Source organism: Quercus suber, unplaced genomic scaffold (assembly GCF_002906115.3).
Source record: "Quercus suber isolate HL8 unplaced genomic scaffold, Cork oak 2.0 scaffold_572, whole genome shotgun sequence".
NCBI lineage: Eukaryota > Viridiplantae > Streptophyta > Magnoliopsida > Fagales > Fagaceae > Quercus > Quercus suber.
The window spans coordinates 35,201-51,344 of NW_027070017.1; the positions used below are offsets into that span (position 1 = coordinate 35,201).

Sequence of the window (16,144 nt, forward strand, 5' to 3'; positions counted from 1 at the left end):
CCTTGTTATGTATCAAGTTTTAGTTTTGTCATTACCATTTGTAAAGGAAAAAAAAAATAAGGGTTTTAGTTTTGTTACATCATTCCTTCAACATCAAGCCTTTTATTTTTCTTAACTGTACCAATAGTATATCAAATTTGTTTACTTGATGAAGGTTGCACCAGAGGATACCAATTTTTCTGACAACTTTATAGCTGAATGCAATAAGTAAACACTTTAGAAGCATGCTTTTCAATATTATTTTTTTTCTTTCATTTCATTTCAAGTCTAGTACATGCTAATAATTCTTCTTCTTGCAAAAGCTGTAGCAGGTATCGATTTGGTCTTTTGCTTCATTCACACCTGCAAGTTAATAACATCCATTAGAATTAAAAAAAATATATATATATATATATATTATATCCTGAGGATGAATTATAAAGAAAACAATTATGTATAATTATATCCGAAGGAATGAAATATGAACGTACTCAAAGGTTTTTAATTAGTACCTGAAACAAAACTGGTTGACATGGACTCTGCACAATCAAGAATACAACCATAGATGACATCTGTGACAGAGGCTCCGCGTAACTTTTTACAATTAACATAACAAAGACGCAAATTACGAGTATCACCCTTCCAACGTTCCTTACAATACGCATCACACTCCACAACGCAATCTTGGGGTGTCGCCATCCGCGAAAGGGAAGGATACGGTGCTACAACAAGCGCAAGCATAAATAGCATCACCGTCATATCCACAATTCTCCTCATGTTTTCCTCTTGTATAACTCTAAACTTTCTTCCTTTTTTGAAATCTATTCTAATACTATTATATATATAGGTGAAGTTCTGCTAGGTGCCATGCATGCATGTTTGGGACTTCTACCTCGACACGCAGTAAAATATTTTGTACATGTCTCACCTTTATTGAAACCTAATCTAATTTAATCCAATATCTAATATATCTAAGAAAAGTAGAGACATTGCAAAACTTCTACCATTTGAGATGTCTAATTATTAGTTGACATGTCATGTTTGACTTAAGTAAGTGCTATTTGAAATTTCTAAATCTTTGTCATGTGCACCAATATGCCACATGCATGTTTTTTACTTGAATATTAAAAACATTATTAATAATGGTAGAACTTTAAAACGAAATTTAAACCTTTTGCCACATCCATGTTATTTAAAGCTACTATAATTGTAGAGCCTTAAATGACTAATTAAAAGTGAAATGTTTCCTGATAAGATGCAGGTTATTTAAAAGCACAATAATTACACAACTTCAAATAATTAAGGAGGTTTAAATGAAATTAATTAAAAGGGAAAAACATTTCCTGTAGGTTATTTAAAGGCAAAATAATTAAATAGCCTTAAATAGTTAGAGAGCTTTAAATGGAAATTTAAAAAATAAATAAATAAACAAACAAAATTATGAGCCAGTTATTTCCAAATACCATAATTGAATCAATCCTAAAAAGTACCCCCTTTAAACATAAAAAACATTGTGAATTCCAGTCAGCATTACTTGTAAAGTCTCTTGTAATGTATTTTGTTATCATCAAAGAGATTTGGGTTTAGAACCCCCACTTACACTAAAACCCAATCAGTATCTTTGCTTATGATAAAAAGTAATCATCATTGAGCTAACGCTCTATTAAAAAACATAAATATGAAAAATAGATGACCACATTGAACACATGAACAAATATTATATTTAAATATTAAATTCAATAAATATGTAGTGTAAAAGCCTATATGTATACCGTCCAATAATATACTACGACATCAACATAGTCTGAAGGCAATAATAGAGTCTAAAATAGTACTACATCACACTCTCATTACATAATATATACTCGGAATATTAAAAACAAAAATTGTTTATGCTAGAAAAGAGAAGCCAGCAAAGCCATCGTGTGCCTTCGACTGAAACAAGATGAAAAATCTGCCGGAGACAGCGAAGCAACACTGCAAATAGGCCGCCTGAGTCAAGGCCTCTGTTTGCCTTACTTCCTTTAAATACTTGAGTGACTTTATGCAATGCTGGCTTAACACCATATGCAACCAAGGAAACCAAATAAATATATATAAAAAAAATTAAAAAATAAAATAAAAAAAAAGGCCCCATTTTCATCAATAAAATATATTATATTTATTTGTTTTACATAATGCACATTTTAATGAAAATTCTCTCACTTAGAAAAAAAAAATTAAAGCTTTTCTATTGACCAAAAAAATGCATTGTCTATTAAAATCAGTAGGTGAAAAGACAAAATTAAGACCATGTCTCCCAAAACAAATAAAGCAAATAGAATATGTTTTACTTTTTTTTTCTCTTTTTTCCCTTGAGTACCTTTTCTTTTCCGGTTCGTATGAGTTATCACTTATCACATCAACTATTTACATCATATTAGCATAGCCCCCACATGACATTTAGTTTTTTACTTTACTATTTTATTTTTTATTTTTGTAATTTAACTTAATACACTTAATATGGTTGACTTTAGCTTATTTAGTTCCTTCTTTTTCTTTTTTCTTTTTGTTGAAAAATTACTAAAGTATCTTATACTTTAAAAAAAGTGAGAAAAAAAAAGTTAAAAAAAAAAAAAAAAAGAGTAACTTAGTCGTGTTATAAATAAAAAATAAAATATTAGCAGAATTTGAATACAAAAACTTAATTAATTATTTTACATCTAAAAATGCAAGAAAGATAAATTTTAAGTGAATAAAAAATTGATAACAAAAGTTAAATAATATGATTTAATTCATATTTAAATATAAAAAAGGTCCTATTAAAGTTGTTGACTTAGGCCACCAAATACATTGAGCTCGCCTGACCTTATGTTCCAATCAAGAGCACCCAAAAGGAAATGCCTTCAAAAGCAAATCTTTTTCGCAAGATCCATGGAGGCAGCTCTTTTCCCCAAATGGTTGAGTTTTTGGAAACTATTAGTGTAGTGAAACACATTCCTCCTCTTAATGGAATCAACACAGCAAAAAATTTAGGGATATATTTTATATTTGGGAAGGATAAGTGATTTGCTATATATATATATATATATATATAAAGTTGGGTTCAAGTTACACCTAGTGTAACCCTAAGCAATTTGCACCATGTCAATCAATATTTTTTAATTGAATGTGAATTTTAACAAATCGGCCGTTGGATTACATTAGCTTTGTATATTTTTCATGCTTGCAAACTTTTAAGGTGATCAAAGATCAATAGTCATGTCATCTATCAATTGTAAAAATTCAAATTTTTGTAGTTTAAAATAATATATAAAAAATGAGTTTATAGATCGAATAATAAATAATATCCAATTGGTATGAAAATTGGCATGCATGTTTAGAACATATAGAATATGTAATTCAGCAATGAAATTTTCAAAATATGAATTCATTAACAAGTTATTGGGTGGTGTAACATTTCTTATAGTTACACTAGGTATAACTTGAACCCAGCCCATATATATATATATATATATTTATATATTTATCAACTTCCAGATGTTACTGTCCAACTTGGAGGAATATTGGTTTTAATTAAGGGGAAAAAAAAAAACAATAACTACAACAACTAAAACACTGAAACAGAAAACATCATAGCAAAGGAGGAACCAAAAGAAGATAAATCCCAAACTCCATGGATGACTTTACCTCTCGTTTGTGGTAAATCTCTTTTTCTCCAGTTATCCTCAAGCCTCTTCTCTCCCAAGGCAACAATCATGGAGGGTTTTGAAGGCCAAAAGTCATTCAACCACCATGCAAAATAGTTTCAATTAATGGGTTTGTTCCAAGGTACGAATCTGGTAGAGGGTTCTAGTGTGGTGTGGTGTGATGGTCAGTGATGGCTAAGTATGGAGGTGGGGCAACACGCACAATGGCTAATATTGTTTTCCTTGGAACCAATTAGGACAATTTTGAGGCAGGTGATAGCCTTGTGAATATTGATGTATGAATATTCCAACTTGTTAAATATTAGCTATGATATATATATTTCACGTTGAATATGCTTGAATAGATGCAAAAGAGGAAAGCATAAAATGATAACACAAAAACACGAGGGTTACATGGTTCAGCCTTATGACCTACGTCCACGGAGGAACCCCTTAAGGGCTAAATTTTTATTATATAAGAATGTAGTACAAAATCTATGTTATAATGAACCACAACATGGGTATATATAGTAGACTAAACCTTAAACTAATAGACTTTTAGTATAAGTAAGAGACTTGGCTTGCACACAAAGTAGGCTTGGACATATGCTAATGGGCTAATATATCTCTAACCCCCCTCTCAAACTCAAGATGGAAGCTCGATGAAACCTTGAGATTTGATAAGGTTTAGAAGATCTCTTGAATGAAGTTTGGTTTTGTAATGGTGGTTTGAGGAAGGCAATGGTCTTGTAGTGTTAATGCAACTTCTAACAGTGGCATGACTATACCAGAGAGTTTTGATAGCAACAGTAGGAAGCCAAAGAAGATGAATGCAGAGAAGAAACACCGAGGAAGACAAAGATTGTTTTTAAATACACCGTAAGGACAGAAAACCACAGCCACAAAAAGGTGGCTCTAATACCATGTTAAATATTAGTTATGATATATATTCCATGTTGAATATGCTTGAATAGATACGGAAGAAGGAAACATAAAATAGGAACACAAGAACACGAGAGTTACGTGGTTCAACCTTAATTACTGCCTACGTCAACGGAGGAAACCCTTAAAGACTATATCTTTATAATATAAGAGTGTAGTACAAAATTTGTTTTACAATGAACCATAACATGAATATATATAGTAGACTAAATTTTAAATTAATAGACTTCTAGTACAAGTAAGAAAATTGACTTGCATATAAAGTAGTATTAAGGTTGGGCCTATACTAATAGGTTAATATAGCCCTAACGGAAAAGTCATAAGATTCCTTTAGGGATAATCTTTCTTTTATCTCTTCCCTTTCCTTTCATCTCTCCCTCCCTCTTGAGCATGTCTATTGTTTTTGAAGATAGTATTTTTTTTTTCTTTGGTTCAACTCCTTCTGAGTTCTCAGCCTTTTTTGTCTTAAAAAGCATAACAAGCTACAATATTTCTAGTTCTTCCATAACTTACCGCAAGTTCTTGGGGAAAAAATTTAAATTCATTTCAAGGAGAGCAAAAAAGATTAACGACCCATTTGTGAATAATTTCAATTTCTTTAGTTTCTTTAGAATCAAGTTGAGTTATGCAAAGGAAACTACTATTCACATTCCATTCAGTAAAGGAGTCTAATGAAAATGCCAATGGGATTTTCATTGAACCATCTTTAACCTCATTTCCCAATCTTTCCATGCACCTCAATCCTTTCGAGTTCTAACACTACATCTTCATCTCTTTTCACCTCCTTTCTGCTTCCCTAACAATCTAAAGTAAGGCTGTCCAGACCCAACCAGAGCCCGACAACCCAACCAAATCGCCTAATACCGATCTGATTCCGGCCCAAATCGAAGGTCCAATCAGTTGGTGGCGGGTTTCCGTTATCAAAAACTGACACGACGGGTCAAGTGGCGGGTTTGCATCTCTAAAACCCGAGCAAACCGAACTTGACTAGAGCTATAAAAAAATCCCACCAAATCCTACAAAAACAAGCCAGATCCAACAAGATCTCAACTAAATCCGACTAGATCTAGTAGGATTTAGCCAGATCCGGCCAAATCTTAGCAATTTTTAGCTAAAAAAATGTAGATTCTGGCGAAGTTTTTCAAGTTCTAGCTAAGTTTTCCAAATTTTGGCGAAGTTTCTAGATTCAGGTGATTTTTTTTTTTTTTTTTTTTTATAGATTTCGATGCCTTTTTTTATTCCTGCGACCAACCTGGCCCGACTGACACTCACCCTCACCTAAAACCAACTCGACCTATTTTTCTAGCGGTCGGTTTCGGGTTCCTCCGCCCTCCACCCAACGCCAGAGGGTCGAGTCCCGGTTAGGTCCAAAACCGACTCGGCCCGACCAGTAAACAGCCCTACGACCCTAATTTGATCTCTAAAACCCAAGCCCAGACCCAGCAAATTATCCATTCAATAGGCCCATGTTTTATGTCGTCTAAGGCTATGGCGGATGCATCATCTTTTCAAGGCTCCCACAGCGACTTCAACGGGATGCATGGCAATATGTGTGGCAGGAGATATGGTGGGTTGGAGGTTCAGTGCTCCCTATTCTATTCTAAGAGGAGTTGAGATTTTGTGCTTTGTTTGGATTGAGGGAAAGGGAGGGATAGTAAAGTAGATTTAGTACAAAATTAATTTATTTTTAGCCAATTTTACTCTACTCCCCTCCACTCCTCCTCCTTCCCCTCTCCATCCAAACAGGCCATTGGAGATTTTATATTTTATGTGATATTAAAACTTGTAGAAAATAAGGAGTTTCTTGAAATGTTATTGTGTGTGACTAAATGAGTTTCAATTACAAGAACACACACTTAGCATTAATTTCCTTTCCTTTTTAAACCATACATTCTGAATATTAAAAAAAAAAAAAAAAACAAAAAAAAAAACCTTGCAATTTGATGAATCAACAAGTCTAAGTCTCTTTTTTTTTTTTTTTTTTTTTTATAGATTTCGATGCCTTTTTTTATTCCTGCGACCAACCTGGCCCGACCGACGCTCACCCTCACCTAAAACCAACTCAACCTATTTTTCTGGCAATCGGTTTCGGGTTCCTCCGCCCTCCACCCAACGCCAGAGGGTCGAGTCCCGGTTAGGTCCAAAACCGACTCGGCCCGACTAGTAAACAGCCCTACGACCCTAATTTGATCTCTAAAACCCAAGCCCAGACCCAGCAAATTATCCATTCAATAGGCCCATGTTTTATGTCGTCTAAGGCTACGGCGGATGCATCATCTTTTCAAGGCTCCCACAGCGACTTCGACGGGATGCATGGCAATATGTGTGGCAGGAGATATGGTGGGTCGGAGGTTCAGTGCTCCCTATTCTATTCTAAGAGGAGTTGAGATTTTGTGCTTTGTTTGGATTGAGGGAAAGGGAGGGATAGTAAAGTAGATTTAGTACAAAATTAACTTATTTTTAGCCAATTTTACTCTACTCCCCTCCACTCCTCCTCCTTCCCCTCTCCATCCAAACAGGCCATTGGAGATTTTATATTTTATGTGATATTAAAACTTGTAGAAAATAAGGAGTTTCTTGAAATGTTATTGTGTGTGACTAAATGAGTTTCAATTACAAGAACACACACTTAACATTAATTTCCTTTCCTTTTTAAACCATACATTCTGAATATTAAAAAACAAAAAAACAAAACAAACCCTTGCAATTTGATGAATCAACAAGTCTAAGTCTCCCAGACTACCATAGTATAGATCAAGTAGTGATAGAGAGATTCTACCCCCAAGAAAAAAAAAAAGTAGTGATAGAGATGTAGAGATTATCATTGTTTGTAGTTTTGTGTTGTACCATACTCAAGACAAACATTTAAAAGTAGAAAATAAAAATGAGGGTACATGGAGCTCTTCTCTCGAAAGCCAATTTCCAAATTAGCCAACGGTGATGACCTCCACCACGAAGTAGTGAGTATGTGGGACTGGAATGGCCTCTCTTTCGGAACAACAGCGAAGATTTCCTTGGCTCCAACCAAGGAAAAAGCAACAAACGCGGCAGCGGGTTTCACTTTCACAGAGAGAGGTCCTGCGGTGGCGAGTGTTCGCAGTTAAGATACAAAGTTGGGTTTTGATTCGGAGGTGCTGTTTCCTGGTTTGCAAGTCTTGTGGCGGCCGAAGTTCTCTGGTTTTGTTTTTATTCGGAGATGTCTTTTTTCTTTTTCTTTTTTTGTAATATTCACAGAACATATTGCTTCAAAAGGGATTTGATAACTTGTGTTAGGGTCTTTTCTTGTATTTAAAAATTTTCTAATGTAGCATCATTTGATTGGTGGGTGTAAACTGTGAACACATACTTTTACACTCAATACTCTTTATAGAATTTATTTCTTTAGTAAAATAGTGATGTGATAAGTTCTTATTAAATGGTGTAAACAAAATATTTTACACCAATTTCTTATAGAATTTAAACCTCCAAAAAAATTTTCTAGAGGAGTCAATAAAAAGATGTATCTTGGATAAGAGATAAATTTTGCAGTTTGCGTGGTTTCCTTATTCAATTTTGTACATAGTACTAGTAAGAGAATAAATGATAAACTATAAATTTTTTAGGCATATTGTTTTTTAATACAATAAACATACTAATTATTATTTCTAAGATTAAATATTAGAAATCATCTATTATTTCTAAATACAATAAACATGTTAAGTATTGTTGTTAAGTGAATTTTAATTATTAAAGCTTAGAATGTTTTTATTTATTAGTTTATATATATATCTATACTCTTACAATTATTTTATTTAACAATTGAATTTCACTTTGATAACAATTGGTCTTTGTAATTGTATTAAGAAAAATTTCGTTGTGTTAACATTTGCTTAGAATTTATGATCTTTAGTAAAATGATGATATGACAAGTTCTTATTAAATAATGTAAACCAAAGATTTTACACCAAGTTCTTATAAAATTTAAATTCTATATTTATAAAGATTATAGATGGGAAAAATCAATGTAAACATTAATTATATATATGTATATATATATGAGATGGGTTCAAGTTACACATTTTTTATACCATTGGATTTAAATAGATCCAATGGTAAAAAAAAAAAATTCTCATTAATGCTAATATTCTAATTAAGATCTCATTAATTGTCCCTCATTTATGATATTTTATATCTATCTCTAAACCCAAAAAAATGTTATATTTGACTCTCTCTCTCTCTACGTTTCTCTTTCTCTCTATCTCTTTCTCCTCCACCATTGTTGATAGATTGTAGGCAGAAGAAGGAAAAAAATAATTAAAAAATAACTGTAGAACACTACATTAGAGGTTTGTGAGAAAGAAAACAAAAATGAAAACAAAGAGAAAAGGAAAACAACTAAATGCAAACAGAAAGCAAGAACTTGCATTAATCAATAGAAAAGTTTCGACATATTCTGACAAATGCGCAACTTTTCATGATTTTTCCCTTGGAACCTGTTGAGGGTCATTTTTTTTCAAATAGGCAGAAGGCAGCCCAACCCATAAATACGGGCAGCAGAGAAGCGGCAGACTAAGTAAAACCATTAGGCCCAAGCGGCATGAATAATGGATCACAAGCCCTTAATATAAACGAATGGGTCTTGAGGAAGTAAGTGGGCCTAAAGGGCTCGGAAAGAGATAAAACAACACCCATGGGCAATACGTGGTATGAAAAAGTGAGAATGGGCTGCGATAGGCCCAAAGCAATATAAACAAAGAAAGTAGGGGATAATGGCAAACCCATGAACCTCAAAGATGAGAATAAGGAAATTGGGCCAGGGAAGCCCAATTAAGTTAGTAAAAGCCTATGGGATGCGGAGCTAGTAAATGGACCAAGGAAGTCCAAAGGAAGTAAATGGGCCGGAAAGGCCCAAGTGAAAAGAAATGGACACTAGAGCCCACAAGTGAGAACACCAGTGGCCATATTAAGCCATTGGGGGAAAGAAACGAACGGCAGGCCTGAAAAGAGGCACAACAAGAAATTCTCTAGCCTTAAGACTCTCATGGAAAGAGACTTGTTTCAAAGATATTTTCGTGAGACTCAAAAAGAAAACTTTGTAATATTTTTATTTTTCAATGATCTCCATGGAATGGCCAAGTCTGGCACTTTTTCTAGAGGGGTTGTACCGTGGTAGTGGGAAGGTGATTGAGGGATGTTGGGCAATAAATGTGAGAAAATTCAGTAAAAGTAGTTGAATTGGGATACAATAATTCTATATTAAGGAGATAGAAAGTAGTAATTTATCACCGTTAGATCTAATGAGAATCTACGGTCTAAAAATAGTGTACCTCTTATAAAGTTACACAAGGTATAACTTAAACCCATCTATATATATATATATATATAAATTTTTATGAAAATAAAAAATTACTATATAAACTTAAACTTGTAACAAGTACAAATATTGTTAGGTTTTTTTTTTTTTTTTTTTTTCAAGTTCTATCCTTGTTTTTCTTTTTTTAACTTTTGAACCTTAAAAAAAATTTATATAAGTTTTGATGGGGCTAGTGGGGAGCAATTGCCCTCGCTCGACCCTTAGTTTGCCTTTGTGTAAGAACAATTTTTCATAAGCGAATATTACTAAATCATTCTTGGAAATTTAGTTGTGTTTCATGCGGGACATTAGTTAGTAATAGATAATTGTGTCTCTTATTAATAATTAAAACTAATGCTTTTTGTTTCAATGGAAAATCTTGTATAGAGATAGTTTTCTAGTGTTTGGTAGCATTAGAAAAAATAAGTCAAATGAAAATTATCTTTGGTCAGTAGAAAAAGTATGACTTATTTTTAGAAATTATTTTCCACTATTTTTTTTTTTTTGAAAAATAAATCTATCTCACAGCAAGTTAAATAAAAGAAGTTATACAAAATGCTTTTTTGAAAATGACTAATTTTCTAGAAAATATTATCGTTGAATCAAACCGAACGTAAATTAAAATTGGAAAGATGTTTTCCCTAAAATTCTATACATATATCTTATCAATAGCTAAAATTGAAAAGTTTTTTTTTCCTAAAAACTCTCCACATCTCTTATTAATAACTAAATAAAAACTAATTAAAATTGAAAAGGTCTCCTTCCTAAAAATTATCATTTTCTTTGGCAACCTCCTGATTGTTGAAATTATGAGTTGGATTTTGTTCATTAGAGTATAAAAGGCAAGCTAATTACACTCACAACGATATATGTAACTCTTTCAATCTCTAAGTTCCATAATACTTTTGAATCTTATTGTCTATGACTCTATAGAGAGGAGGAAATTCTATCAAGAAGAGTTATTCAACGATAGAGAATTTTTCAACCTTCTCAATGGCTAACATTATTAACAATAAACTAGAATGTTTTATGCTTTACTTGCTAACTTTGTCTTACATGTTAAGTGATAGATTTGTTGATGGAAGAAGTATTGGGGCTGCGAAATTGGTTAAGCACAAAGGAACAATAAAAACCATTGAGGTTATACTTCTTGCTTCCTTAATTTTTATCTTGATTTAAAATGTTTTTTCATATTTATATATGTATTTTTTTATTCCCGACTATTCTGAGATCAAGTGAAACCTTTTCAGACGGAGGATGGTGACATAATTGACTGTGTCGATTTTTATCAACAACCAGCATTTGATCATCCACTTCTAAAAAATCACATCATACAGGTAGTTTATTTAGTTATATTGCTAACTGTATATACAGGTTTCTATAATTGAATTTTCTATTTCATTTATTTTGTTTCAAATACCTCATAACTTTATAATTTTTCTTCTTCTTTCGTGAGCCATTTCAAGGGGTGGCCAAATGTGTAACAAGTAAATTTTTAACCCTTCCATTTTAAAAAATAAAAATAAAAACAATAACCTTTTAAATCATAAGCCCTTTATTTTGTTGGGAAAAATTCTATATAACTATAAATAAATTTCAGCAAGTACAGCGTAAGCACAACCACATAATAACACAAAGATTTATGAGGAAATCATTTCTCCTTAAAGGGAAAAATCACTAAACAAACTCCAAATAATTTCACTATATTAAATAGAGATTACAATATTTAAAGATACAACTTGAGTAAAGAAAAAATCTCTTTTTCTTTTCACTCAATATTCCCTTTCTCACTGTATATCTCTCACAATTCTCTCTTACTCTCTCTATTTTTCTCTTCTCTTTTTGCTTGCTCTCACTCACACGCTTAGTCCTCACACCCTGGGACTTCACTTCTTTTTTCCCTCTCTATTTATTTCTTCATCTTTTCCATCTTTTCTTCCTTTCACACTTTTCACATCAAGTCACAATAAATGCAAGCCACTTACCTTGACTTTGCTTCAACCAAAATCTGTTTCTTCAGCTCTCCCTTGGCCAAATGACCCTTGCCTTTTACTTCTTTCTTTTCTTTCTTTCTTACAACGTGTCTCACAAGTTTCACATCACATATTCATTTATGTTACTTGACTTTGTACATTCCTTCATAAATATTGCTGGACTTTTGTACATAATTATAGAGGAAAAGATGAACCCAATTTCTTCTCTTTCGAACAAGCTACTCCAGCAAACCCATTTCACTTTGCTAACTTCTTAGCACTTGTCCAACAAGCTCATTTAATGAGCTAAGACAAAGTGTGGGCTGGAACATGGTGCAGCCCACCCATCATATTTTTGTCAGGGCCTATCACTATACCAAACCTCATTGAGTTTTTGGGAAAGTTGAGTCCAAAAACTAATTTTCTCAACTAATCTAGTGAATTCACCCTTTCCTTTAAACAAAACAAATAAATAAAAATCTTTAGCTTTGTTAAAACTAAAGAAGGAATATAAAATATTGCAAATAAATTGTAGTGACAGTGGAAGCATATGAAAGAGAGAGAATACAAGAAGTTATGTGGTTGGCCTTACAGTCTACGTCCATGGGATAAAGACATTGTCTATTATATCTTTGTTATTAATATTGTATGTGTTATGACTCTATAATAAGGTTTATGTAGGAGGGTAATGTTTAGGATTCAATGTACATAGGTTGAGAAATACAACCGGGCCTCTTGAGCCAATACATAAAGTAATATTAAACCAATAAATATCTTTAACAAGCTTAAATATTTGTTTTAGAATACTTTTAGAATGAATTGTACAGTATATGCATTTGTACAATAAGCCAGTCCATATTTACGGTTTAAAATAAATAAAAAAAGGTTAGTATTCCATTTTTTTTTTTTTTTAATAAAGTTTATATAAGCTTTGAGAGGGAAATTGTAAAAATAAATAAATGAATAAAAACACTATTAAGTTTATTCTTTTTATTCCTTTATGTTCCATTTATTTCCCTCATTTCAACGAGAGCTGAGTACCAAACTCAACAATTCAATGCTCTAGGACTTGATTATTGCTTTCTCTTTTCAATGCCACATCTGGGGATTCAAAGTCAAACTAATTATAGTAATTGATTTATTTTTTTGGCTAAACAGATGAAACCTAGTTCAATTCCAAGTGATCTAAAAGCGAATCCCTCAGAACCTGATCAGCTGTTTCAAAATTGGCATAAAAGTGGACAATGCCCTGAGGCAACAATCCCCATTAGACGACCACAAGGAAATCAACGCCCTCGTGATCTCTATCATTTCAAACAACGTCGAGCACGGCTTAATCAAAGCTTGGATAGCGCTTCTGATGGTGATGACCTAAGTGCTCATGAGGTCTCGTTTTTATAAATAAAAGACTGATATTTTTACATATATGATCATGTCGCATTGAAATGCAAAATTCTTTTTAGTCTTGAATAAATTTATTTCTTTTTTATAAATTAACTATTCTTACTGACATGTGTATATATATATATATATATATTGATATGAATGATAATTGGAATAATTAGTATGCCACAACTTATCTTGGTGGCAACTTTCATGGAGCACATGCAACAATTAACGTATGGCAACCTACTGTGGCTAATGATGGAGAAATGAGTATTGGTCAAATATGGGTTGTAGCTGGTCCAGACGATAAAGTAAACACTATGGAAGCTGGATGGAGAGTAAGTTTCTTCACTGAATTATAATGTCATCTTCACAAAAATTAAACATTAGCATATATTTAGATTTTGTTTTTTGAGTGTTATAAGTTCAAACTTTGAGATGATTAGACTCTATATATTGGCATTCAAATATACATAAGAAAAACATAGAAAGTTTGATTTGAGATATATATAACATTGATAATGAATTGATGAATATTTCATGATATTCCAGGTTGATTATGACCAAAGATCAAAGCTCTTCGTATATTGGACTGTAAGTTACCCCTACCATGTATAATTGCTAGTATAAATTCCATGTAAGTTTCTCTTGAAAACTTACTCATTTTATCCTTATTAAGAGTGATGGCTACCAAAGCACGGGTTGCCACAATCTTGAATGTCCTGGTTTTGTTCAAACAAACAAGAAAGTTGCCCTTGGATCTCCTATAGGAGATATTTCCAGCTACAACGCGAAGCAAACCAACATAGGGATAACCATTTACAAGGTACGTAGTGTACAAAAAAACAAAAAAAAAAACAAAAAAAATAAATAAATCTTTTTTTCAATAAATCATGCTTGCTATACACATGCCTTTCTTACATAATGCTCACGAAATTCTTCATCTTAAATGCTTTAGAACAATGGAAATTGGTGGCTCGAAGTGAATGATCAGCCGGTAGGATACTGGCCTTCATCCCTCTTCACTTATTTGGCGAACAGTGCAACCGAACTTACTTGGGGTGGAGAGATTTACAACTCGAAAATAGGGGGCGTCCACACAAAAACTCAAATGGGAAGTGGCCATTTTCCAAATGAAGGCTATGGAAAAGCAAGCTATTTTCGAAATATTCAATACGTGGATTCAAACGGCCTTTTTAATGATGTTGAGCCTGAGGATCTGACTCCAGATGCGACGAAACCTTCCTGCTATAATATAAATTTACAAAGCGATATTAGTGGAGGCAGTGGAACCAATTTTTATTTCGGGGGTCCTGGCTATTCAGATATGTGTCTAAAGTAGCAAGTGGACAAAAAAATAATCATATTATTACTATCAAAAAAATAAATAAATCTCATATTTGAGAAATCAAAATGTCAATTTTTTTATTGGTATTTTTTTTTTACTATTTTCATAGTATCACCAAGAGTTGTAGTCCAATTATATTTTCCATAATATCCCTTATAAGTGTTTTTTTTTTTTTGGAAGAAATATCCCTTGTAAGTTTGATTTCAAAATTTGCATTAGGTATTGTGGTTACTGAATAAGTAGTGAAAGACTTTTCTCATGATTGGAGGATAAAGTAGTAATCATATGTATAATTTACATAGCTATACCCTAAAAGGATTACTTAGAATGGGGGTGTTATCTACAACGAAAAACAATACAATATAACTCTAGCTAGCCGTATGCAAGGTTACTCTTTAAATTCTTATATGTAATATGTGTATGCTATACTAAAAATGATAATAAAATTAAATAGAATCTTCTGTTTTTTATTAAAAACAATTATCATCATTTCTATAAAATATTGATGATGAACATAAAACTCAAATAACAAAAGCGGCTTATTTCGGGTAAGGTGGACAAAGTCCAGTTGTCCATAGGCAGAAATAAGCATGATTATTTATCTAGTGTTTAATCTTCATGTTTCAAAACATTTTTTTTAAAAAGTAAATTAAGCTGATTTACATGCCACTTTTAATTTTGTGTATAAATACTTGAATTTATATTATTAGAACACTGAATATGGTCATTGACAGTTCCAACTCCACAATTGGGGATGAGAGATTTTAATTTAATTTAGAATAAGGAGGGAGTCATCACACACCAACTATGATGGGAGTGACCATTTTGTACATGTCTCAGCTCCATTTGACATGTCTAATTATTAGTTGACATGTCATGTTTGACTTAAGTAAGTGCTATTTAGCATTTCTAAATCTTTGACATGTGGAACAATTATGCTACATGCATGTTTTGTTATTTGTTTTTTAATTTTTTTTTCTTGAGAAAAAAAATCATCCATACTATTATTTTTGTGCTGAGAAATCAGTAGAAAAACTACATAATCCAGATATGGTGAAACGGACTCCATCCAGACAAACAAATGAAAAGAAATTTTTGCGCTCTAGACAGCATGTACAGCCATATTTCCTTACCTCAAAGTATGAGAAAAAGAGAAACTCCTTAAAGTGCTAACAGAAGATAAAATATCATAATTAGTGACCAAACGAGGATGATAGCATATTTCCTCTTTGCAAGGCTTTGATACCAACAAGTGAGTCGCCTTCAAAGTGAGAGTCATGCAAGCCAAGTTCCTACACAATTTTGACGGCGCGCCTTGCAGCTAACATCTCCAAGATTTCCACCGATCGAGGTTTTGGGATATTTTCAGAAAGAGCCACCATCACCTCACCACAAGAGTTCCGAACAATAATCCCTATTCCTGCATTATTATTTTCTTCGAACATTGCTCCATCAAAATTAGTTTTAAACTCACCCTCTGTAGGCGGTATCCATCTCTTTTTTTCTGCTTTGAGCT

At 32.6% G+C, this 16,144-nt stretch overlaps 1 protein-coding gene across 1 annotated transcript; it reads left to right on the top strand.

The window, feature by feature from the left end:
* The first annotated feature begins 10,794 nt into the window (after positions 1-10,794).
* Positions 10,795-14,745, top strand: LOC112010406 (protein neprosin). Its single transcript, XM_024042747.2, has 7 exons — positions 10,795-11,061; positions 11,172-11,258; positions 13,053-13,280; positions 13,460-13,618; positions 13,833-13,874; positions 13,960-14,106; positions 14,239-14,745. Exons 1-7 carry the CDS (start codon positions 10,915-10,917, stop codon positions 14,620-14,622), a joined length of 1,194 nt encoding a protein of 397 aa, XP_023898515.2. The 5' UTR covers positions 10,795-10,914; the 3' UTR covers positions 14,623-14,745.
* The last annotated feature ends 1,399 nt before the right edge of the window (positions 14,746-16,144 follow it).

Excerpts from the sequence above, each read along its gene's own strand:
- LOC112010406 (XM_024042747.2), top strand. The coding sequence starts at position 10,915 with ATGGCTAACATTATTAACAATAAACTAGAATGTTTTATGCTTTACTTG. Across the intron at positions 11,259-13,052 it reads TAAAAAATCACATCATACAG|ATGAAACCTAGTTCAATTCC; the intron begins GTAGTTTATTTA and ends TTGGCTAAACAG. Across the intron at positions 13,619-13,832 it reads CTATGGAAGCTGGATGGAGA|GTTGATTATGACCAAAGATC; the intron begins GTAAGTTTCTTC and ends ATGATATTCCAG.